The following is a 25,898-nucleotide window of genomic DNA, read 5'->3' on the forward strand; positions in this document are numbered from 1 at the left end:
AATATTACTTTACAAAAAGTCAGAACAAAATTTCCTTATTACTCTCCCAGTGAGGACATGGAAAACCCATAAACCTCCAAAGCAGGCACAGACAGGCAATCACAAACCTGCTACTACTACTCACCAGAACATTTAGCTGGTGTGCATCATCACTGGCACTCAATCACTTCAACCGCTTTGATAGCTCTGCTTTTATCTTTCCCCTTCCCAGGTAGAGCTCTGTTTCATTCCTTTGTTCATAATACTGTTCCTAAAGGCCCCTGACTCAGGGGACTAAAGCCAGAATATCTTATTCACTGTTCCCATAACAGTCTTTTCAGTGCTACGAGTGGCTCTTTAAGACATAACCTTGTACTCTAAGGCCTTGAGATCGATCTCCCAAGTTCGATTTAGTGGGTCTAGAAAGCTTCCGCTAAATTGACTGCTGATTGCACACCCATCAATTCTTGTACTCCACCAGGTTGCAAGAGTAAGGTAAGTTGATAGGAGAGTTTCTCCCACTGCAATGAGGATGCTGCAGAAATTCAAACAAAGGTATGTCATCTCCAGCTATGCTATTCATGTAGCTGGAGTTGCATATCTTAGTTCCACTTTCTTCCCTAGTGTACATCTGGCCAAACTACACAAGAAAGTAGTTAGAATTAGCACAAGTGAATGACTCTGGTGTTTGAATCGCTGTTTTCCCTTCACCTTTGACAATACTTAAGACAATAGCCATCCCTTAAGCAAGCTACTAGGAAGTGAGTTTTTCTGTGGGCTTTTTTTTTCCAATTTAAAACTCATTTTTCTGGATTTGACTACAATAAGCCACAATGTCTGAAATAAAGCTTTCTTCCAGAGTAGGAGAGGCTTTGCAGACCAGAACCTGCTGCTTCTTTTTAATTCTCCTAGAGCAGCTGACACACACAATCAGGAATCTGTCCCTGCCTATAGGCACTCAGATGAGGTATTCATTGTCAAAGATGTCAGCTTCTCTATGGCTGTGTCTAATGGCTAATAAAAACAGTCATTTAAGACCATGATTTGATTCCTTTGTCCTAGAAGGCAGAAAGTTCTGTATGCATGTGTCTAAAACTATAAGGTCAGCTATTAAGCAATTACAGGTTCCTTTTAAAGCTCTCTCCAAAGGAAGAATTTAAAAGCTTGAGGGTACCCCACAGGAAGAAATTCCAAAATGCATCTTCCTGGGTTCTCAAATGTTTTTTTTGCATTTAGGTAGTGGCAATAAACCAACCAAGATCAGGAAATTTGTGACCTTGGGGAGTTTGTAAACAGAAGTCTTTAGGGGCAGGGTATTTTAAAGTCTTTTGTGGGCCCCTGCCTTTTTCACTCAAACCTCTAGAGTGGGAAGCAGAGGTGTCTGTTTCAGAAAGCCATGCAATGTTTTCCAACTCAGTTCTCTGAACAGGCACAGCAGGAAGTATGAATTCATTTGTTATCAGCACTGAGCAGATGGGAAACAGCAACACATTTCTAACTTTCTGTTTTTCGACTTTAACCAGAGCAGAGACTATCCTGAGTTTCATAATAGAACTACCCTGCAAATGTGAAAAGAGCAACATAAATTCCAGTAACGTTTGTGTTGTTTTACAGGAAGTTTCAATTTGGAAAACACAAAGAAAAACCATATCTGGAAATCCCAGCTGAAACCAGGAGCTGCCAACTCAAAGTTAGTTCCTAAGAATCAGGATTTAGAACATGGTGGCGGTGGCAGAGTGGAAAAACTTGCAGCACTGCTCCCATAACATACTTGAGCTAAGAATGAATAAAACTTCCCTCTCCATGCCTGATCATGGAATACTTCAGTAGCAATTAACATGTCACCTCAACATCTGTTCTGCTTCAGCCTGAGTTCAGATCTTCACCTAATGGCTAGTTGCTGCCATAATGAATGCTGGATAAATAGCCATCAGATAGTAAAACTCCGTGGGGCTGGAACAGGCTCTTGGTGTACATGATGTAAGTCACTAAGCAAAGAGGTGAGATTTTTGATAATATTCACAATGCTGCCATTCTGGACCTCCAGTTTGGTTAACGTGTGCTGTTTATACTACCAAACCTGTGCCTAGCTCGCACAACCATACATCCCTGAATGTCAGGTACATTCAATCTATTCCATTGATATCACAGATAGCAGTGAACCATTAGGAAAGAGTTAACAGTGGCAAACAACTAACAGGAACACCCAGCTGTTTCACCACATGGGGCACATGCAAATTAGTACAGGAGGTACTTGGAGTGAAATATCACTTCTATGAGGAAGACAGACAGGAGTGGCCCCAGAATAGTTTGGTAGTTAGTGCATGAAATGATGGTTACAAAGTGGCCTCTAGTGGTAGAGGTGGACAGAAAAAAATCACATTGCCTACCTCCATGTATGGTAGCACAGGAAAGCAGCAGGGAGTAGAATTAGAGGCTATGGAGGGTCAAACTGAACTCAGTCAGCAAGCAGAGAGACTGCTGTTTTGGTATGCACAGGTTTTGCAATGCAATGCTGCATGGTACAAGTGGGACCCAGGCAGCCAGGTGTGCATCTTGGGTGCACTGAATTAATATTCCTTACCAGATGAGCTCCTAAGCATCCCTGGTGTAGATTTAAATTGCTTGGCACTCCGTGGCACCACCATCTCATCCAACAGCAAGTCAAGCTCTGCCCCACTGACCTAGGTAGTCCTCATTGGTTCAATGAGATAGCCTTCGCAGGTGGGGGAAGTTTGAGTCTGCATGTTATTTCTCTGTTGCTCTTTTCCCACTGGCTGCACCTAGATTTATGGAGTTAGGTTTATCTGGGGAGGAGACTGCAGCACTGTTCCATTGCTGGCCTGGGGACAATCACAAGTGACATTGTTCTCAGAGCAACCCTATGCCAACCCTCCCTGATCAAAGCCTCTACCACAGTAACCATGTCCAACCAGGCATTTACCATCCTTCTTTCCTACTGATCCTATTGGCCAAATTCATCCCTGCTGTAACCCCAGAAATGTACATAATTGGTGAGGCAACCTGAGTCATCAACAGTGGTTAAAAAGTGCTAGAAACTGACATAGCCCCTGCATTGCCCAGGGCAAGCTTCCCTTGGACTACCTTGCCATTTCAATTCAACCCTGAGCAACTCACACTACAATGCATTTCTTGGACTCTCAGGTGCCACAGGACTACTGAGTTTTAAAATTACAGAAGTCTGCCCTGCTGAGACTTTTTACTGAATTAGTTAAATCTTATTGAATTAGGGTTAATAACTTTGAGGACCATTTTATTAAAATACAGTTGTCTGCACTGCATGCACCTTTTCTATAAGGAAGGGGAAGTTAGTCTATTACTTTTGAAGCCAGCCCTCTGCAGAGGTACATATACCATTCAAAGTGGAGTCTCTAGGGATGGACAAAAAGTATTTCTGGATAAATAGCTTGTTTTTGTTAACAGCCTCAGAGCTTTCTTCCTGATCCAGCAAATGGATAGGACCTCTTGCATATTAAGGAACATTTCTGAATAGCACAGTTTATTTTGAAGTTTGGTGGTGTTTAGACAGGGCCAAGTTTTAAAATAAGCTACTTTGAAACACTGAAAATAAGCTGCCCAGTTTGCATCACTTATTGCTAGCTATGGGTGTAGTGTAGATGCACCCAATACTTTTTCCACTCAGGCAATGAATTTCTACAAAATATTTCCAGCTAGGGACTACACCTAGAAGAGATGACATACAGGAGTTGGGGAGTACAGGAAGTTGTGGGTGCACTGAATGTTTTCTCCTTTTCTTTCCAATCCACTCCACTGTTCTCTTCTGCATTGCCTCTGGCTTTACTATATATTGTCTGTCTAAAACAATATCTTAAGTCTGCCATGCTTGGCAAAGGCTAGCCATCCCATAAGTACAGGAAAAAATCCTAGCCCGCTTAATCTTGCTAAGCAAAACATCTTAGTAAAATTATTTGAGAATTAAATTAAACACCCAAAACTTTCAAAAAGCAAGAGCTGGCAGTTAGGCTGGACAGACTAAAACCATTAATTCATTTTTATGAGACAGTTGCATATTTGTGATGAAATTAGTTTCTTATTTTAAAAACCACTCATTTAAGTGTTTGATTTTTAAAAGAAACTGTCTAAATCATTGTTTTTGAAAAAACCCATTGATTTGTATCCATCCTGGCATGAATATAGCTATTTGGTGAGGTCTCCCTCCATAACAGTAATCAGAAATGCTAGAAACTTATACACCCCTTTTATGCCATAGGGCAAGCTTTCCTTCCACTACCTTGCCAGTTTAATTCAACCCCCAATCACTTTAGGTGTGAGGGGAAGGGTCCATTTCCAAGCACTCAAATTACTCACTGGGCTGCAGGAGAAGGCATTTGTTCCACTGAGAACTCTTCCCACTTTACAACCAAAGGGACAGTTATGAGAACAAAGAACCAGCAGAACAAAAAAACAAAACAAAACAAAAAAAATCAACTATTTTATTGTAGCCCCTAAGGGCAGAAAAATTGCTTAATCACAAAAGTATAGGTTAGAACACCACTATCATTTACTGAATAATGGGGGAAAGGCTCAACTGATTGCTTCTCTACACTTTAGCCCTCTGTCAGCTATTCCTGGTGTGTCAGAGGACAGCTACAGAAGTGCCACAGGTGATAAAGGATTCCATAAATAGCTTAGTTTGGGAAAGTTGTCCCCCTAAAAGCAAATATCCTGCTGACTTTATAATTGACTGGACAAGGGAGAGAATAGGCTTTCCTGACTTCTGTTTTGGAAGTAGAACAAGCATTTTATTATCACTACTCTTAGCATGTGTGGGAACTGAGCAGTTAAATACAAATTCAAAGTGGTGAATGGGAATGTTTTGGTGCATTAACATTCTTCACATCCTGCAACTGCTGCATACATTGAAAGCTGAACTTAGTCTTATATTCCTTTTTGCATAGGATCTGTAGAGTGTATCAACTGATCAGCTACCAAGCTATTTCATTAACTAAGTAAAACAAAATTTGATTTCAGTCCTTTACAATAATCCCAACAAGGGCCAGAAATTCCTAGGGTATCTGTGGAAATACAAATTTGTGAAATTTAAATGGAAAGAACCTCCCTCCCCTGAAAACCAATACCCAAGAAGAAGATCTAATCTCTATTTACCGCCTATTCAGAGTTATTGCTACATTAGCAAGTTTTATGAAATCAGTAAGAATCATCCTTTTGTAGTGTAATTATATGAACTGCACCCAAAAGGGAGACAGTATCACACTATGGATCACAGGTCTCAGCTACTCAGTCTGACTTTGGTTCGTGCATCAGTTTCTCAATCTCCAGGTAGAGTTTCTGCACTTGCAGCAGCATTTTCAGATGCTCCAGAGGCACATCACACTCCATAAACTCTTCTCTCTTCGGAACCAGCTTGCATGCATCAGTAGTGCTTCGCTTTTCCTGTAGAACAGAGGGGACATGCTTATGCTGCAGATGGCAAGGATGACTCCCTCAAGGATGCTTGCTCCTTTGAGAATGAGCCTAAGTTCCTGCCAAGCCCTGCACAGCGACTCAGGGCATCAGTAGGGCAAGATGCCCCTCCCAAAGCCCAGAAGCTGTCACTGCTGGGGGACACAGGGGAGGGGGAAGGGAAGCATCCTTCCCCCGCTGGCCCCAACAAGGAGCAGCTGTGGCCAAAACAGTTCTGTACTGGGGCCTGTGGGGAGGGGTCCTCCCCCTGGCTTGGGCAGCTGTGCCAAGGCCCGCTAGGAAGTGGCCAGTGCAGCAGATCCAGCCCCGAGGCAGGGGCTATGGTGCCCCAGAACTGACAGGTGCCAGGCAGCCTGCCTTAGCACCACTGACCAGGAGCTTCCCACATAAGCCCAAGCCCCAACCCAGCTTACGTCTCCCCAAACCTGAGCTACTCCCTGAATCCCAAACCCCTCAACCCCATACCAAAGCCCACATGCCCAGCTCAGAGGCTATAATCACACCCCAATCCACGCCCCAGAGCCCACCCCATCTAACATCTCAAACCCCTCATCCCCAGAGCCCTCAAAAAGGTCTCTCCCGCCTCCTGCACTCCAGCCCGGCTGCCTCACATCCCCCTCCTATATCCCAACTCATCTAACTCCACCCCTGAGCATGGTGCCCTCTTCTGAATCTCAAACCCATCACCACCAGAGCCTTTGCACCCCAGCCCTGAGTCCCCTCCCACACTCAGAACTCCTTGGGCCCACTCATGCCACATGAACTTTGTGTGCACCAATAGGAATGAGATGGGTCATACATCATGCGCACTAGTGTGGGGGCAACGAAGTTCATTCCCCTCAAGGGTGGGGACAATTCAAGGGAATTCTGATCTGAGCCCTCACGCAGTCTGATACAGGTGTCTGCCCCATAGCCGGAGTATGCTGTGTGCCTTCAAATGCTATTCAGTTCTACAGGAACCCACTGCCACAGATTAAGACAGTGGGCAGGAACCAGCCCTCCTTGCACTCAGTGTTCTGAGTTCAGTCATACACTCACCCTTTGCTGGGTAGAAAAAAATGAAAGTGCTTTGTAACAGAAGTTTCTTCCTTCTGTTGTGATGTTTACCCACCAAGTTGTATTTTTTGCATGGAGCAGCTGCTATTAAAAAAGCAGCTTTTTAAGTGGAGGGGGTTTTCCAGCTAACTAGGTTTTAACACCATATGATACACCAATGTCCCTTGTCCCTGCCCGATCAAAGTTGTTTTTGCTTCATCAAATCAAGGCTATGACTATTCTTTATATTAGAAATTGGAAAGGGTGCATCAAGAAAGCCAACTGGACAATGATACTTACACACTGTGGTATCTCTGTCCAGTTGCCATCTGCTAAACAAGTAATATTAAATCTGTCTGCTGCAGGCAGGTGGGAATGGTTTGAAAGCTGGTAGTCAGGAGAGCATTTGAAGGGAATGGTTTCAGTCACATGGTACCACATTTTGTCATCCAGCGCATTGACCACATTTCCATTTTGTACCTTTGGCTTCGGACACTGAACTGAAAGTGCAGAAGGGAATCAGTTCATTGAGAGGAATAGATGCACTCAATTACTAGTTATTGACTACCAAGACTTCTTGAAAGCCTCATGACTTAGTGAACAGCAGAGATTACACATACAATAGCCAAGAGGTGCCACGAGGGCCCAATGCTAAAGCTCTGATTCTGTAAGTCACCAATTGCAGTGTGATTTCATTTCTCTCTCCTACTCCTAAACGCATCCTCAGGTTTTACTGTTATTTGGATGAAAAGAAAACATACTGATTCCTCTTTCGTACCAGCTATGCTGTACCATTTCCAGACATGAACTGTTTAGAGCCATTAAATGAATTCACCTTGGCAAACTGGAACACTCTCATTCCAACCAGTTTTACTTCGTTTATAACATTGGGCAGAAGTCGCTCCAATTAATCTGTACCTAAGAAAAAAGGTTCAAGTTTGTCAGTCAAGTAAGCAAAGAACTAGTTAACAGCCCAGAAAGATGGAATGGGTTTTCTTTCAGCCAGTAGGTGGAGACAAATGATTGAGCAGTAGCAGGGACCTGCAAAATATGGCCCATGAGCTGGATGCTGCCTGCCAAACTTTCACATCTGGCCCACCACAATGGCTGGGACACCAATGTCCCCCAAACCAGCAAGACCCGTGGGCAGGCTCCCTGCCTGCTGCATCCCTAAATGCTGCTCAAAGCAGCCAATTTCTGGGATCAGCACTTATTGCACAGTATATGGTCCTTGATGGGGAAAGGGTCTCCTCATGCTGCCCCTACTCTCAGGGCAATCATCATACCTCCCACTTGCCAGAAGCCAGCCAATAGGAGATGCCTGGGCTGTGCTTGTGGATGCAAGCATGTGGAGCCTCCCCTCCACCATAACGCACCACAGATACACACATGCTGAATCTAGCAGCCAGCTGCTTTGAGCAGCACATTGGGCTGTAGCAGACCAGAAGCCTGCCTGAGAACCCTGTTGGGCTACTAGACAGGAGCTGTCTAGAGTAAGTACCTCCAAGCCCAAGCCTGCATCTGACATCCCATTCCTTCCTGCACTCAACCTCCCTTCCCATGCCAAAAACCCAAATCTCTGCACCCTCTCCTGCACTAGGTCAGCTCCCTCCCAGACATGGCACTCCCTCCCAGACCCATCCCCAAGGTCAAGATCCACTCCTGCAATCAGTCACCCTCCTGTTCCCCAATCCCCTACCAAGAGCTTCTTTCTGCACCCCACTTCTGTCCCAGTCCCTGTACCCGCTCCATTAATGTCATAGAAAAATGGAGCACTGACTACTTACCAAGTTCTTGGAGAGGTTCTGCCCTACCTCACCCCAGCAAAAAAAAAAAAAAAAAAAAAAAAATTTGCCCCCTCCATGGGCCAGAGTAATTTCACTTAAACACTATAGGACCAAGGAATTCTGATTTAAGGCAACCTAGAATGTCAAACTGGTGAGTATAAACATGCACAACTGCTCTTACCTACATTTGTTAGAGGTGTGCTAAATCTCTGCAAAGGGGAACAAGTGATACTTCTAAATTGGAAATACAGATATTTGCATTCTTCCTAATGGGTAGAAGAGGGCTGCAACCATCCCCATTATAGAGCTCAAATGCCTAGAAAGCATGGTATGTTAGACCTACTTCACCCAGGCTAGAAGGCAGTTAACAAGCAACCCTAGACACAGGCATTTAACTTCCATGTGGTTTGGAAAGCCAGCCATCCTCAGAGAGGTGCCTCCCTTACTCTATCTCCTCATTCAGCCTGGGCCTCTGCATCCACCCACAGACATGCAATTCCTCTTCCCAGAGGACTTAACTCATGCTGCCAGGGAAAGCCCTCTGAAGTTTGATATAGTGAAAACTAAAACCATATACACCTGCACTTGTGTTTTTTTCTGTCTCCATGAAAAGCAATTTATTAGCTACCTCAAAATTTAGGAAGCACCCACTTAAAAGATTGAGGCAACAGGCCATTTATGATTCCCCCAAATCTTGCCACAACCCAACTAAACTTGACACCAGCTTGATAACTATTGACATCCAAGGGATATTTGCTGCTGCAGAACAGAAAAAAGGACTGCTTCTACCTGGGGCTACCTTTTGTGGGTCATGTTCTGCTACACACTACCAGCACCTGTTCAAGATGCTAAGACTAACCAATAGCCATCCCTGTAACAAGGCAGAGATGGCACACTGATTAGTGAATGCTGCCTGCAGGTAGGGCTCACCTTAGGGCTCATGATTTAGCACTTGCTGGGGTGATAGGGTTTGAGTCTAGGATCCTGAAAAACATTGAGTGAATTAGGTGGCCACCTCCCACTGAGTAATAACCATGAGTGGATCGCTAGCTGCCTTCAACTCTTTCAAAGGACACAGGCATAATTCTTAAGGCCCATCCAGTAACAGATTTATAGCACCAGACTTCTATGTTCGTGAAGTTTAAAGTAGTTTTCCATACTGCACCAGTGGTTTTACACCAACCTAAGTTCTGTTAGACATCAAAACAGGAAATTTGCCACATACCCTTCATTGCAGGAGAAGTCTGCTCGCATAAGAGTCCTCGTGTCTGTTAAAACAACCTCGCCATTTTCTAGTCTTAGTATTTCACATGATCTTCCTAGAAGAGAGAACAAGTATAGTATTAATGGGAAAAGAAAAAGGAGAATAGACCAATCCACACCATCTAACAAATGCCATAGAAGATCAAGCCAATGGTCTAGTCCAGTGGTTTAAGGTGAGGGCCCATTTGTAAGTGATTATGGTCTGTTGTCAATCAATTGTCTGGGCATGGACACCCTGGGACCATTTCAGTCAGGTCCTGCATATCCAGAGGGACAGGCAGTAGCAGTGTTCCCTCTGAGATTTTCCATCTATGAGCCAAGTGACCTTTATCTTGGGCACCAATATGACATCATGGGCACTTGTTTGGATGTGTGCCACTGAGGCACCCACCAGTTACCAACCAAGTTACATAGCTATAAAATTTGAAGTATTATGTACAAAAAAATGTTGAAATGGATAATTAAAAAGATGCATGACCCTGCATCCACCTACCCTGAAAGCCACCCCACTTGCTGGACCTATGGTTGCCAGGTGTCCAGTTTTGAACTGGACAGTTCAGTATTTGAGCTTTCTGTTCAGGAAAAATTTTCTAAGTAAAATGTAATGTAGATGGGGATGTCATGTCAAGTGTGTCTGGTATTTTAATTGAATCCATCTGGCAACCCTAGCTGGACCCTGCCCCCAACACACACTGGGCAGGCCCCACTGCCTTTGCTCCCATCAGAACCACACACAACCAGCCGGTACCTATATAGGCCTGACTAAGTGCCTACCCCCCACATCCCTGTAGTTGTGCCCAGCCTTGCAATCTGCCCCCCCATGCCACAAGTATACATGCCAGGGCCATGCTAACTTCCTACCCAAACATCCAGCCAGTACCTGGGCCTAAAGTCCACAATCCAAGTGCTGTATCCTGGAGAAGCAATAAACCCTCATTCTACTGGCTGGTGGAATCTATTCTTGCTGCTACAGGGCTTCAGGATCAGGGAGAACTCTGAATCACTGTCACACCCAGGATTGCACATCACATGTTCTCTCCTGCCCATTACCCAGAGACCTGTGTCCAACTCCACACTTGGCCCTCTCCTCCCAAATTTACCTGTACCCCGTAACTCCCCCATCAGACAACAGCTGCCTTTGCCCTCCCCTGACCCAGCTTCTGTCCTGGGCCCTCTCTGTCCTTGGCCCCACTGCCTCCTCCACATCATGCCCCACCCTGATTCTCACATAGCTCCTCTGGCCCTGGCCACTGGAGCAGCTGCATGCTGCCTGCCATGTGGCTCCTTTGGCCCTGGCTGCTGGAGCAGCTGTCTCCATGGCTCTGCTTAGGAGATGGGTGGGGTGGACATCTCTCTGGGCACCAGCACAAGCATGCAGTTTAGAGTGATCCCTGTTGGGCACTGCCTGGCACTTAGCTTACAGTGGTTGCTCCCACAGCTGTGACAAGGGGCAGGCTAGACTTGGCTCTCAGCTGTGGTCCTTGCAACTTCTGCAGTTGCAGCACCACTTAGCTTTAGCCCTGCTCCACAAGTGGGCCAAATCTGCCTAAGTGGCATTGTGGTCTACCTCATGGAGCCGCAGTGTCCCTCAGATTTGGGCTACCACCAGGGCAGGTCAGTAGCTAGGCTAATAGGTCCTGTGCCTCAAGGCCTCAGCAAGAGGGCCTGTACCATGACCTGCTTTGTGCACCTGCCTGACACTTGCCAGGGCAAGCACCCCCTTGACTCAGCAGGAGCAACAAGTGAGGGGCTGGCAAGGAGCTGCAGAAGGATCCCCACTTGCCCTCCTCAACCTCTACAACAAGAATACTCTAAAAACTGAGATGCTTTCTCCAGTAAGGGAACCTTATGTCAAACAAAAAATTCACCACTGCTACATGGAATTCAAAACCGTGACTAACCAATATGAAGTTAGAACTCCAGATGATTAACAGGGACAACTTTCATTCATGAAGGCAAAAACCTCATGTTGATCAAGGATTGTACTCTGCAGAGGCCTTGCAGACATGGGTAAGGCCCAGTGACTTCACAGGACCCAAGCATGTGGCTATTCACAGAGACAGAGTGCAAATGTCAACAGCTATGCATGTAACTTCAAGCAGCATTAATACACAGAAAGCTATGCTTTAATGTGCACAAGGCAGCAGAGTTAAGGTCCATCAACTTCCAACTGCACATAGGTAACTAGTTTAACTATTTTTTGGCACAGACTATTGCTTACATATTCTTGATGTGAGTAAATTTTCAAAAACTGTATTCTTAGTAAGCCAAGAAAAGTATTTTATCCAAGGTATTATGAATTTGTTTTATCAAGTTCATAATACATTCAACACTGGATTTACTTTTAGTATAGTCATTTGAATAAGGCTGAATTCTATATTCATTATTTTCTACAACCACCACTTGTACAATAAGATCGGTCCCTCAAAGGGTATCCAAGAATAGAGTGACTTAAATTTTTCAAAGACAGTACACAGATATTACACTTGGTTGCAGAACATGTGTTGCTGGGGATGGATTTGGGCAGAAGGTGGGAGGTAAAAGGTCTGGGCAGCAGAAAAGGTGCAGCAGCAGAGTGGGAGTGTGGAGCCTTGGTGGGTTGGGGTACACGAGGGGGATGGGGAACACTTACCTAGCTCCCTGCCTCCAGCCACTTCCAGACACCCCCGCTCCCATTGACCCGTGATTACAGCCAATGGGAGTAGTAAGGAAAGTTCCCAGGTGATCCATTCCCTGTGCTGCAGTTCCACCAGCCACTGGGAAGGAGAGCAGCAGCCCATGAGTCTCCCCCACCCTTCCTAACAGGAGTGCCAGCACCGGCTTCCTCTCACAAGGGTGGGGGAGCCCCGGGGCTGGAGCGCCAGCATTGGCTCCCCGCTGCAGGGAGGGGAACCCCCGAGCCTGCGCCCACCTGTAAGATAGTCAGAGACTACTAGCAGTCCGCAAGCCACACTGAGAACCACTGGCCCGGGCAGACAGGCGCAGGAGGGACGCCAAAGGCACAGACTATTCCAGCCCCTGTTGCACTCCTGCGGCCGCGCGTGGAAGTGGCTTGGTGAGCGCTCGGAGGCGGCTTTGCTGGGCGGGTGGTTTACCTCTTGCCCCACCAACCGGAGCGCGCTGACACACACTGGCAGTCTGCCGGGCATTAGCCCGGGCACGCTGGGGTCTCCCTACAACCCCAGCCATTGCAGCCGGCCGCTGGCCTGCCCTGCCGCAGGGAATCCAGATCTTTAGGAGGGTGGGGAACGGCCCGCAGGGGACAAAACTGCAGCAGCAGGAGAGGCTCCCGAGCCACCAAGCCAGGGGAGAGGGGGGCGCGGCCGCAACTCACCGGGCCGAGGCAGCACCACCAGCAGCAGCAGCGCCAGGAGCCCGCGGGCGGCGAGCGAGCAGCGCGGACCCGAGCCCATGACCGCTCGCTGGACTGGCGGGGATCGGGCTGCGGTGCCTGGGCTGCAGCCCAAATTAGGAGGCGGGACCACCGCAAAGTGGGCGGAGTCTGGGCACTGCGGGGCGGGGCTTGCCATTGCTGGGAACCCACGTGCTGTCCGGGCAGCAGGTGCCGGGGGGAGGCTGCGCTTGGCCGAGGTGATTGACTCGTTCCGGGAATCAGCAGCCGGCCTGCAGTGGGGGCGGCGGGGGGCCGTGCTCGAGCCCACGCGTGGAAGGGCAGCTGCTCGTGGGCTCACAGGTTCCTGGCTGCAGACCCCGGCCCTTCCAGCCCCGGGCTCACAGCCCCGGCAGAGCAACAGCTTCGGCGCTGGTGCTCAGCAGGAGTAAGTTCCCAGCCGCTTCGGGTTTCCTTTCCCGTCTGCGCCCCCGGGGGCAACAGCCTTCCCCGGCCCTGCCGCCTGCCCCCACCCGGGTTCTGCCCACCGAAAGAAGACAGTTGGTGGGGCTATTTCAGTCCTCTTTACTCTGTCCCCCAGCCAAGCCCCTTCACTCCTGCCATACCCAAGCCAAGGGAAAGGCCAGAGGCAGTCCGAAGGGGCTGCGTTAAATTTCACACGGCCACAAGCTAGCAGCAGTCCCAGGAAGGTAAGATCTGACTCCTACATATTCACTTGGATTACACCCCCGGCTACAACTAGGGATGGACCAGGATAACTGTTTAGTTAGTTAACCAATAGGCCTGGGCTTATTGGTTACCACCTCATCCTGTTGGTTCTTTCCAAAGTCCACAGCACAGGGCCACAGCTGGCTCCCTGAGAGCAAGGTAGGAGCCAGTACATGCTGGGAGCCAAGTGTGCCCCCTACTACTCCCTCCAATACAGAGGCAGCCGCTAGCTCCCCAGGAGCAAAGCTGCTGGCAGGAGCATCTGCACCCTGGGAGCCAATTGCTGCTCCACACTGCTGACTGCTGCCTCTGTCAATGTGGGGCAGGAGCCAGTGCACGCCAAAGCCTTCTGCCACCATGCATGCATGTAACTGTCACATTATCAGCAGTTACCCTGTAACATCCCTAGTACAAACATTAAGACAGGTCAGCTAAATGGTAGGCAATGCTTATCAAAGTATGTGAAAAGAGAACAAACATTCCTAGGGGGTTGTGAGAATTCAACTTAAGTTATGCCAGTCCTGAGCACATGAGAGAGGAGTGAGGCATGTGACTGGCAGCTGACAAACAGTCTGAATAGAAATGCATTTCCCTAAAATGTCATTAACCTTGCTGGGTTGACTGAAGTGTTACCAGCCTCTTGCCCAGTAAGTCAGTCATACCTGAGTTTGAAGAGGCTGCTCCTGTGCCATTGAGCGGTTGGCATCCCCATGGAAAACTCTTGCAGTTGCTTAATCTATTGGTGATCACCACTGACAGCCAGAAGGGTATAATTTCATAAGAACACAGCTTACCCCAAGAATGCAAAACAGTGCAAGGTGGCACTGACAGCTTGTCACCTTCAAGCCATCCCAGGTATTCGCTCTGGCCAAGTATCTCTCTCCACCCCTAAACCAAAGTCTCTTTCCTCATTTTCTCACTCTGGGGACCTTGAGACTCTAGGAGCCCTAGCTCTCTGACAATATGCTCTACCCCCTCTCCCCTGCATCTGGAGTTATAAACACTCTGATAGCAGATGGGCTCAATCATTCTTTTCACTCCTGCTAATCTATTGCTACTTACTCTATACCTACTCTTTCTTCCAGGACTGGACTTGGGGGCCTCTCATCAGCTGCCAAGATTTTACCAGCTTTACCTTTTTTTCCCCGAGCCTTGCTTGTCTCACTAACACTTTTCTTGTCCAGGTTGGCCAAACTGAGCACAACCTAGTCTCAAGAAATAACAGTAAGGTATTATCTGGTTCTTAACACACATCCTCTCATCTAGGAAGTGACTGAAGTCTCCCTTCTAAGGCCACTTGGTGCTAGGTTCCTAGCTTATATAGGCCCCAGTTGTTTCTGCCCAGCTGAGTTTTGTCTACTTAAATCCCTGTCTTCTGGTGCAGGTGGGACAGTTAATTGGCCCACTTAGCCAATTTATTCCTCCCAGGTCTTGGGGAGGGGAATAAACATAGCTAATTGAAAATGTGTATTGAAATGACAACTTTTCCTTTTGTTTTTGGGGAATTCAACAGTTAGCAGCAGTAAGCAGCCTGTGAGAAAAGAGGGGCATGAGTGATAGTTAACAAAGAAGCTAAATAGCAATACCAATGTGTTTGTCTCAGGTGTGTGTTCTTCAGGCTGTCAGAATCCTTCTTAGGGTGAAGCTGGTTCTTAACCCACCCATCTATTCCTTATCCCAAACAATAGGTCAACACCTGAAATCATTCCTCAGTATTTAAATTAAGCAAAAATTCTTGGCTGTGATGGCTGTTTACTGAAGTACATACATTTATCCAGTCTTTATGTAACTACTGCTGGATTTGCCCCTAGAACTTTCTTAATTTTTTCATTTCTACTGACTGAAAAATGAATATAAATATTGTAATGATGTGTAAAAACAATATAATTTTGTAGTAAACAAACTTGACATGATATATCTGTGTACCCTTAGTTAAGGACTGCAGGATTTGCCCCAAGAATTTTGTTAATTTTTTTCATTTTTAAAAACTGTCTGCAAAATGAATATAAATATTGTCATGATGTGTAAAAGCAATGGTATTTTGTAGTAAACAAACAGCCAAGATGTTTGACAGATGATTAAGAGAGGCACAGTCCCATAGAGTGAGTTAACCATCTTTGGCTCTGTTCCTGTACATTGCTATATGTTGCTAGTCTTCTCAAACCTCCCCCTCCTGATTTCACTGGTACTCTGTAGGGCTGCAGGATTATGCTCACATCAAACGGCTTGCAGACATATCGTCCAAATACTTACTTAAAATATAAAATAGAGAGGCTACATCTACACTGCAGACTTTTTGCGCAAGAACAGCTGTTCTTGTGCAAAAACTTGCAGAGCGTCTACACTGCACGCACGTTCTCGCGCAACTAAATTTACAGTAAAGCATTGGAAAATGGCTTCTTGCGCTAGAGTTATTCCTGTCCCCACAAGGAATAAGCCCTCTTGTGCAAGAGCTCTTCCACAAGAGGGCAGTGTAGACAAGCAACAGAGGTTTCTTGCACTAGAAAGCCCTATGGCTAAAATAGCTATCAGAGCTTTCTTGTGCAAGAGAGCGTCCACACTGTCATGGATGCTCTTACACTAAAGCACATGACAGTGTGGACGCACTCTTGTGGAAGACCTTTTGCACTAGAACTCTTGTGCAAAACAGTTCTTGCGCAAGAAGCCTGAAGTGTAGACGTAGCCATAGCATTCTAGACTTTTCCTTTCACTGGAACTGTGTGGCCACATCACATCATTGGCCACGTGATCTAAGAGGATGTGGACTCATATTTTTCAAATGTCAACCTGATTTATTTTCTCCTTAACAAGCTATTTTATTTATTTCTAAATTACAGAGGGAGTTGGTAATGACTCACATTTAGGTTGCCTAACATTTACTCACATGTATAAAACATTTTTTGAGCTTCTTTGAGGAATTCTAACACTTCCATTATTTACAGCAGACCTCTGAAGTGTAACAAAAATAAAGCCTTCAGATTACAAGAATGTCTTTCCCTTTCAGATTTGAAATTCCATTCACATTTGTCTGAGTTATTCACTGTCAGAAGCTGTCATTCCCCTTCTCCCATTGTCATCTTCCAGAGTTGTTCATGTGGAAGATGTGGAGGAGAGAGGGGGAGCTGAGCCAGACTACCCACAATCCAGTGTAACGCCAGTGGCTCATATCCTATTTGAAGATAATAATCTTCTGCTATTTGCGAGTGTAGTTCATTCTATAGCTCAAGAGGTAGCTGTATAGCCACGCAGCGGTGTTAGAGTTTGGTGAATGTGTGTGAAAGGAATAAGCCCAATAATCAAATGTCTTTCTTAAACAAAAAAAAAAAAGCCCTTGGAAATTGCATACAGTAAGAACTATGTTCAAATGGATTTTAGTTGCAAAGCCAAACATAGTAAGCATGTGGGCTACTAGAGAGCCTGCTTTAATTCTTCTTTGGGCTGGATAACAGGTGCAGGCACCCCTCAGTCTTTACTGTTGAAGATGTTCCACTTTACTCACCAAAGCTACATCTACAGTGCAAGGTTTTTGCGCAGAACAGCAGTTTTTGCACAGAAACCCGTGGGGCGTCCACACCTCAAATGTGCTTTTGCGCAAGGAAATCAAGAGTAAAATGGCAGAGGAGAGGGCTTTTTCCAGCGTAGGTAAACCTCCTTTTACGAGGCATAACTCTTTTTTGCTCTACAGCTATTGTGCAAAAAGGCAAGTGTGGATGCTCCAGAGGAAAAGCACTGGTGCTCTGATGGCCAGTCTGTGAATGGCCATCAGAGCTTTCCTGTGCAAGAATGTCCATGCAGTGTGGATGCTCTCGCGCAAAAGCAAATCGCTTTTGCAATGTGCTTTGAGGTGTGGGCGTGCTCTTGCACAAGAAGTTTTTGTTCAGAAACTCTTGCACAAAAGGCTTCTTGCACAAGAAGCATGTAGTGTAGACATTGCCCCATTGATTGAGTCAAAGCAAGACTCAAAAGCAAGCAGCTATTATCTAGTACAGTGGCCACAGCATGCACCTGAGTTGGGTGAGACCCTAGTTTGAGTGTTGCCTGAGACTGTTGTGATAGGATCTTAACAGTGAGGCTTTCCTCTTGAAGATATTCCCCTTTAATTATCAGTTATTTGGGCCAAATCAAAGTTGGACCTTCAGAAGCCCTTTCTAGAGCAATGGTTTGGGCTCTTTAACTGTTGTGTTAACTACAAGGGTTTGGTTCCCCCACATTACTAGCTAGTCCTGCAAATAGAAACTTGCCTCTTTTCCTTTTGAAGAGATTCCACTTTAATTGATGATCAATTAGGCCAAAATAAGCATGATTAGCAAGGAGTCCTTTGCAGCACAATGGTTACAGCACATGCTTGTGATATTGGTGCTGCTGGTTCAGTTCTTGTCTGGCCAAGAAAAACAGGTTCTCCTCCATCCCTTTCTGTTGCTGTTCCACTTTAGTTAACTATTGATTGAGTCAAAGCCAAAGTCAAGTCTAAGTCATGACCCATGGCATAATGGTTAGAGTAAATACTTTAGCTTGCTTTGCATTACTTGTTCTGTTGGTCCCTGAGCTGGAAATTGAATAGTGCTAAGCTTTGCTGTTGAAGATGTTCCACTTTAATTATCTGTTAATTGGGCCCAAGTCAGGCTCACACAATAGACATTCTCTGTAGTGCAGTGGTTACAGCAGTTGCTTGTGTTGCAGGCTTCCTGAGTTCAGATCCCTGCTCTACTAATAACATTTTTTAATTGGAATAGGGAGCTCTATTAGTCTTGCTGGGGGCGCTGCTCCTCTTTACTTAAGTATGGCCTCAGGCAGTGGGAGCATTCAGATCACTCTGCAACCCAGTGGTTGGGTGCTTGCCTAGGAGGTGGGAGATCCTTGGATTTCCTAGTTCAAGTTCTACCTGTGCCTTTTTAGAAGGAGTTTTACTGGGGAAAGTCTCTCTCCCAGGTGACTGGGGAGGTGGCAGATTCCTATTTAGGTCCCTGCTCCGGGAGGAGCCATTGTCTTAGGAGAAAAAGACTGGGACTTAGACTGGAAGCTCTCACCTCTCTGGGGGTGGGGTTAGGGGTGGGTGGTATTCCTCTAGGTCAGTAGTCTCCAGCCTTTTTATACCCAAGATCACTTTTTAAATGACAGACCAAGCCAAGATCTACTGCCCCGCCCCTTCCTTGAAGTCCCGCCCTCTCTATTCTCCTCCTCTCCATCACTTGCTATCCCCTATCCTTATACTGCTACTTTAAAAAAAAATTCCCACCATTCCTCGCAGCTACTTACCTATACTGTTGCTCGGTGAGTAGCTGCTCCTCAAATGAGGAAATCTAATGTAAATGTACTGTGCAGGTGCGCAGTTCAGAGAGGGCTCAAGAGCTACTCTTAGAGCCTCCAAGATCTACCGGTAGATTGCGATCTACTGGTTGGTGACCACGGCTCTAGATGCTGAGGGCTAAGACAGTGGCTGATCCACCAACGAGCGCAGAAAGAAATCAAAGAGTAGACATTAGCTCTAAGTAGAGCTTGAGTGTTGTCTTGTGTGGACTGGGAATAGCCTGCACTCCATGACAGCTGCTGCCCATGCTGTGCCGGGGTTGTGGGTAAGCGCCAGACACCCAGCCTCTTGCACGATCACCCTGACCTCTTCTATCGGGAGCACAATTAAGACCCAAACGCCAATTTTTTCTGTCATGTGAGAGTGCTTTCTATAGCCCCCACAGCGATGGCACCAGCTTGCAACGCCACATTAGGCCATACTGGGTTTCCGAAGTAACATTCCATTTCCTATCCAAATACCGTATATACTCGAGTATAAGCCGAGTTTTTCAGCACAGTTTTTGTGCTGAAAAATGCCCCCCTCGGCTTATACTCGAGTCAGCCTCCTGCTCGCGGGCGGGCTCAGTGCATCTCTGCCGCCGGCCGGGTCTAGACGCGTGAGCCCGGAGCTCCGGCCCCCCAGCCCCTGCCCTCCTGGCCCTTCCGGCCCCTGCCCTCCTGACCCTCTCAGCCCCCCTGTCCCCTTGTCCCCCCCAGCCCCTGTCTCCTCGTCCCCCCCAGCCCCTGCCCTCCTGGCCCTCCCGGCCCCCCTGTCCCCTTGTCCCCCCGAGCCCTGCCCTCCTGGCCCACCCAGTCCCTGCCCCCTCGGCCCCCCAGCCCCTGCCTGCCCGGCACCATGGGCCCTTGCCGCGTGGGAGGAAGGGCGTTTGGGGCCGTTCGCCATGAAGCTCGGGTGCAGCGCTGAGCTCGGGAACAGCTGGGCCAGGAGCCGACTCGGCACCGTGGGCGTCTGTTCTGGAAGCGCCCGGGAGCCCTGATCACGAGCTTGGGCCCGATTCTGGGGCAGGTGCACAAGGACCAGCCGCTGCTCCCTGCTCCCCCTCCCCTCCCCTCCCCTCCCGTGGTAAAATCCAGCGAGCACCGGCACCCGCTCCCCCCGCTGGCTCACTGGCCCATCGACGCCCGGCCTGGGTCTCGCACAGCTTCCCCCCCCCCCGCTGGCTCATTGGCCCATCGACGCCTGGCCCGGGTCTCGCACAGCCCCCCCCCCCCCCGCTGGCTCATTGGCCCATCGACGCCTGGGCCGGGTCTCGCACAGCCTCCCCCCCCCACTGACTCGGCCCATCGACGCCTGGCCCGGGTCTCGCACAGCCTCCCCCCCCCCGCTGGCTCATTGGCCCATCGACGCCCGGCCCGGGTCTCGCACAGCCCCCCCCCCCCCCCCGCTGGCTCATTGGCCCATCGACGCCTGGGCCGGGTCTCGCACAGCCTCCCCCCCCCACTGACTCGGCCCATCGACGCCTGGCCCGGGTCTCGCACAGCCTCCCCCCCCCGCTGGCTCATTGGCCCATCGACGCCCGGCCCGGGTCTCGCACAGCCTCTCCCCCCCCCGCTGGCTCATTGGCCCATCGACGCCTGGCCCGGGTCTCGCACAGCCCCCCCCCCCCCCCGCTGGCTCATTGGCCCATCGACGCCTGGCCCGGGTCTTGCACAGCCTCCCCCCCCCCCCCCCGCTGGCTCATTGGCCCATCGACGCCCGGCCCGGGTCTCGCACAGCCCTCCCCCCCCCCCCGCTGGCTCATTGGCCCATCGAATCCTGGCCCGGGTCTCGCACAGCCTCCCCCCCCCACTGGCTCATTGGCCCATCGACGCCTGGCCCGGGTCTCGCACAGCCTCCCCCCCCCCGCTGGCTCATTGGCCCATCGACGCCCGGCCCGGGTCTCGCACAGCCTCTCCCCCCCCGCTGGCTCATTGGCCCATCGACGCCTGGCCCGGGTCTCGCACAGCCTCCCCCCCCCCCCCCCCCGCTGGCTCATTGGCCCATCGACGCCCGGCCCGGGTCTCGCACAGCCTCCCCCCCCCCGCTGGCTCATTGGCCCATCGACGCCTGGCCCGGGTCTCGCACAGCCCCCCCCCCCCCCCCGCTGGCTCATTGGCCCATCGATGCCCGGCTCTGGTCTCTCACAGCCCCCCCCCGCCCCGCTGGCTCGTTTAGAGGGGGCTCGTTGGCAGGCGAGGGGGCCGGAACGTGGGGGCTGCGGGGCGGGGGCGGCGGGGGCTGAGCTGTGGCCGTGCCTGCAGAACCATATTGTTTTTGTTGACCCCCTTTTCCACTTACAGAGCTAGGTTATTGTTTTTCTTTGAAATAAATATTCATGTAATTTTATTGGTATCTATCTTCATTTTTTACATTTACCAGTAGCTGCCTCATTTCCTACCCTAGGCTTATACTCGAGTCAATATTTTTTCCCAGTTCTTTGGGGTAAAATTAGGTGCCTCGGCTTATATTCGGGTCGGCTTATACTCCTAGGAAGAAAAAAACCAAAGAAGAGATCCAGGATATACTACTAGCTAGAGCAGCACACTGGTCAGTAAATTTCTTCTGCGTCAACACCAGTGATTAAACCTAGCTCAATATGCAAGCAAGTAAGCAACTCTAATATAACCTGCGCCTTCGGTCACATCTAATTTTAAGCTATTAACTCAAGGGTGCTTTAATAGGGTAGCATTAGCAGCCATGCAGGCACATAATCACAACTTTATAGCCCCTGAATATTCAGCAAAATAGCAACAGTAGTAATTGACAATCTTGCACATTTGTCACTAAATGAATATCCCCAAATGACAAGTCCCACTCTCTGAGTGCTAGATTGCTAGCCAAGCTGCCTAATATTAGCTATAATACACGTCTGGCATCTGATGCATTTTGCTATGTAAGAGCCAATAGAACTTGAAGTCTCATCTGCTTAGGAACTGTGAATGGAGTGCACTGGGTGATTTTTCAAGGACAGTGATTAGTTTGTGTTAAATTCTCAGAAAAACAGTTTTCTTTTCCTTTGCACTTGCATTTTTGTACTGGGAATTGTGGGTAAAATGCTTTCACCATGATATGTGGCAGTCACGTGATTTGTCACATGATATGTCACATGATTTTGATTGGAAAATTGACTTCCTTGCATCTTGGCTTCAACAGACCCAAAAGGAAATGTTCAAAAACCTCCAAAGGAGAATCCAAGCAAATAGGTACTTTGCAGTGGTTTAAGTTTTACCCTTCTACTGTGCAGAGCTGACCACTTTTCCTTGCTTCCTAGCAGAATTCCCTGCTTCAGCTCTGGAGAAAATGGGCCGCAACAAAGTGGATGATACCCGTTCCTGGAAGAAACAGATCAACAACATCCGAAAAACATTCATCATCATGGAGGCACTGGGATTGTAATTACTGGTACCATGGCTAATCTCTGGCCTCCCCCAATTGTAAGCAAGGAGAAGGGGGGAGGGGTCCATTGGCGATGCAGTCGAAAGACAGGGTAGAAAAAGGTCTCAATACATTTCAAATGTTTGGGGCAAATTACCACAGCCATCCTAGTGTCATGGAAAGCTGTTACTTCCCACAGATTATCCACCCTTCTATTACACGATCAGCAGTCTTGTGCTTTATTTCAAGTGAGGCGCTTTCTTGCTTAAGAAACACGTGCTTTACTGCTTCTGCCCCAAGCTCTGCACATAACTTACTGTATTCATTCCCCATATGGATGGAAAAAATTAGAGGGAAATTTGGACAAACTCCTGGGGTCTACTCCTGGCCTGACCTAGCTGTGCTGAAGTAAGAAGACAGCGTGTATGAGCCTGTTGTCTCCAAAGGGTTCTGCTGATTTCCTTGGACTACGAATAGCGAAGGGTTGGTGATGTCTGAGAGGATGGTTCTGAACCAGGACACATGCTCTCTTGGGGGTACGCAGAGGGATTTCAGGGGCTATGTCATCTATTCCAGTGTTTCTCAGTCTGGGGACTGCAGCCCCCATGGGATTATGGGACAGGTTTGGGGGGTTTGGAAATGCAAGGCTGGCAAGAAGGGCAGAGGTGCAGATCCCTAGACCACAGGGGAGCCCCGTGAGGTTAAGTTACAGGCTTCAGCCCTGGGGGGCAGGGTTTGGGAAGGCAGAAGTGGGAAACAGACTCCAGTAGCATAATTAATTGTACTGAAATGTGGGGATTGCCTAGATGAGCTCCGGAGGTCTCTTCCAGCCCTGGCTGGCTCTGATACTTTGGAAGTACAAGTGTACCCCAACCAATGCACTGTGTAATTCTGTGGTAAACACGAGACAGTCGGCCGTCTTTCTGTGCCTGTGGGGTGTGTGGGGGGCTGTATGGGAAGAACTAGGTTTTATAAGTGAGGTAAATCTTGGGGCTACACAAGACAAGCAGACTCCTGAAAGGGGCACAGTCGTCCGGAAAGGCTGAGCACGTGTGTGCAGTTGTGAACTCCCAGGAGAAACACAGGCTCTGGGCAGTTGTGGCCACTCTGCTAATCAGCGGGGGAGACTTAAATCTCTCCTGCGCGGCTGTCCAAGTGCTCAGCTTACAGGGGACGCTGGTTTTGTGTCTCATTTCCCTGCCCTGATGACTGGCTAACAACCCTGTCTCAAGGAACAGGCGGCTAAGCACAGTGGCAACATCTGATTAGCCATTTTGCTTCTTCTCTGGGGCTCCTAGGAGCTGGCCAGTGACAATGCTGCTGTGTTTCTGTTAAAGATGGTCCACTTTAAGTATCAGTTAATTGGGCTAAAGTAAAGCCTTATTGTAGACAGCCCTCTGTAGGGCAGTGGTTAGGGTGCTTACCTGGGTTATTAGAGAGCCTGGTTCAAGGCTCCTGTTTGCTAGCTATGACAAAAAGAGTTGAACAGCAGGCATGTGTGCTCTTTTCCTCTTGAACCCCTTTCCCTTCAATTAACTATTAACTGGGCCAAAGCACAGAACTGAGGCAAGAGGCTCAGTGTAGCGCAGGGGCTAGTGAAAGTGCTTCTGCTGTGGCGTGCTGGGTTCTAGTCCTTCCTAGACTGTGTGAGCTAGACTCTGAGCAGTGGGAGCTTGGAGACTTCCCTATTAAAGCTGGTCCACGTGAATTATCTGTTTATTGGGCCAAAAAGAGCCCCTAGTCCAAGGAGCGCCCAGTAGCGTAGTGGTCACAGCAGTTGCCTGTGATGTGTAGGTGCATGGTTCGAGCCCTCGTGTCCCTGAGGAAGGTGCTCTCTTTGTGAACAGGAAGCTCTGTCACTCTTTCCTGTTGGCGCTGCTCCCCTTTACTTAAGTATGGCCTGAGGCAGCCCTAGCTTTAAGATCACTCTGTAGCCCGGTGGTTGTGTGCCCGCCTAGGAGGCGGGAGATCCTTGGATTTCCAAGTTCGAATCCTACCTCTGCCCCTTTAGAAGGGGTTTGACTGGGGAAATCCTCTCTCCCAGGTGACCGGGGAGGTGGCAGATTCCTATTTAGGTCCCTGCTCCGGGTGGAGCCATTGTCTTAAGAATAAAAGACGGGACTTAGACTGAAAGCTCTCACCTCTCTGGGGGGTGGGGTTAGGTGGGGGTGGGGGGTGGGGTGGGTGGGCTAGGGAGGGGGGTGGGGTGGTGGGGTTAGGGGGCGGGTGGTGGTGGGGCGGTCCCTGGGAGGCAGGAGATACCCGCTCCAGTCCCTTCGCAGAGGCGGGACTGGAACTGGGATCTCCCGCCTCCTGGGCGGGCCGGGGACCACAGGGGGCGAAAGAGAGATCAGAGTTTTATTAAAATGGCCGAAGAAGCAGCAAATAATTTTCCAAAACCCTTCAGCTCACCAGGCAGAGGGGGAATAGAACTCACAACCATGGCATTGCCAACCATTAAACAACCCACCACACTATGGCAGGTATCACACTGGATGTGCTTGTTTGAGCCTAATCAATACTCTAAAGGGGACTTATGTGCCAATAGGAAAGAATGAGGACATTAGCTGTTTTCAGCTGTCCCAGGTAGGAATTGAACCAGGGTCTCTACTACCACAAGACCATAACTTGGCCATTAGGCTACAGTGAATTACTTGTGCTAAGTGCTTGCTTTGATTTAAACATGAATTACTCTGTTCATGTTACAGCCTAATACAAAACACAGACAAGTTTATTGGAGAGTATGCTGGCAGTACATAAAAATCACAGTGACTGGTGTGAACATGTCCAAATACAAAATGATTGAGAGTAATACTGCTGAGTCGCTCTTTTTTGGCATAAAGCTTTAGTGACCTTGGTTTTGAGTCAATACTGCTATCTCTTTGATCAGCTTGCCAAAATTTGGGATCTTGTAGGCTGTCCCAAATGGGAGGAGAAATTGATGATGGAAGTCTGGTGCTGTTGGTGCAACCTTGTTTATTTACAAAGAATGTACAAAGTCCTGTTTCCTTCAACACAGCAGGAAGCAAACAAGGGTGCTCGCCTTCCTTTCCTTGTTCACAGAAGCAAACCTATTGCAGCTAGCAGAGTACCCCCAAACTTCCCCTTTCTCGATTCTTCACTGTGTTGTTACAAGCAGCATCAGCTGATACAGGCAGTCTTGTTTTCTGCTCCTTCTGCCTCTTCTTAAACAGTTGCACATTCCAAAACCTCAAATGGAGAGATACCTTTGGTGGGAAATGTGACTCAAAAATCTCAGTCCCTGCCTATCCCTCTCCTTGAATATTCCTCTGGGTCCCTGCCAATAGACATAATTCAAACCTACCTGAGTAGAGCCAGAGAGAGACTCCATTTTCCCTCCCTAGAAAAAGTAAGAGACATTTTTCACAGTTCCAGCATTCTTAACATTTTTTTTTGCTGCTACACAGATCAGTCCATCCAAAAGACCGCTAGCTGAGGTCGAGTGCATAGGACCAAAGCTTAGTTTAAAACTAGTACATGGACTAATGATGTTCTCAGGCCAAGGGGATAGTCTAGACCTGCGTTTCCCAAACTATGGGGAAAAAAATACCAGGCCTCAGAGTACCTGGTGCCTGCCGGCGAGTTACAGAACCGGAGCCCTGCTCCACTGATATGTGGAGCC

At 48.4% G+C, this 25,898-nt stretch overlaps 1 protein-coding gene across 1 annotated transcript in view; it reads right to left on the reverse strand.

Annotated features, from left to right (window-relative positions):
* CR1 (complement C3b/C4b receptor 1 (Knops blood group)) overlaps window positions 1-25,898 on the reverse strand; it is a 297,719-nt gene that overhangs the window by 219,516 nt on the left and 52,305 nt on the right. The window contains exons 23-29 of the mRNA XM_075909850.1: window positions 25,470-25,616; window positions 14,653-14,795; window positions 12,865-13,154; window positions 9,493-9,586; window positions 7,316-7,398; window positions 6,781-6,986; window positions 5,263-5,415 (exon numbers count right to left, since the gene is read on the reverse strand). Coding sequence (XP_075765965.1) covers window positions 5,263-5,415; window positions 6,781-6,986; window positions 7,316-7,398; window positions 9,493-9,586; window positions 12,865-13,154; window positions 14,653-14,795; window positions 25,470-25,616 — 1,116 coding nt within the window. The remainder of the gene's footprint in view (window positions 1-5,262; window positions 5,416-6,780; window positions 6,987-7,315; window positions 7,399-9,492; window positions 9,587-12,864; window positions 13,155-14,652; window positions 14,796-25,469; window positions 25,617-25,898) is intronic.

This window comes from Pelodiscus sinensis, chromosome 27 (genome assembly GCF_049634645.1).
Source record: "Pelodiscus sinensis isolate JC-2024 chromosome 27, ASM4963464v1, whole genome shotgun sequence".
NCBI classification, from domain to species: domain Eukaryota; kingdom Metazoa; phylum Chordata; order Testudines; family Trionychidae; genus Pelodiscus; species Pelodiscus sinensis.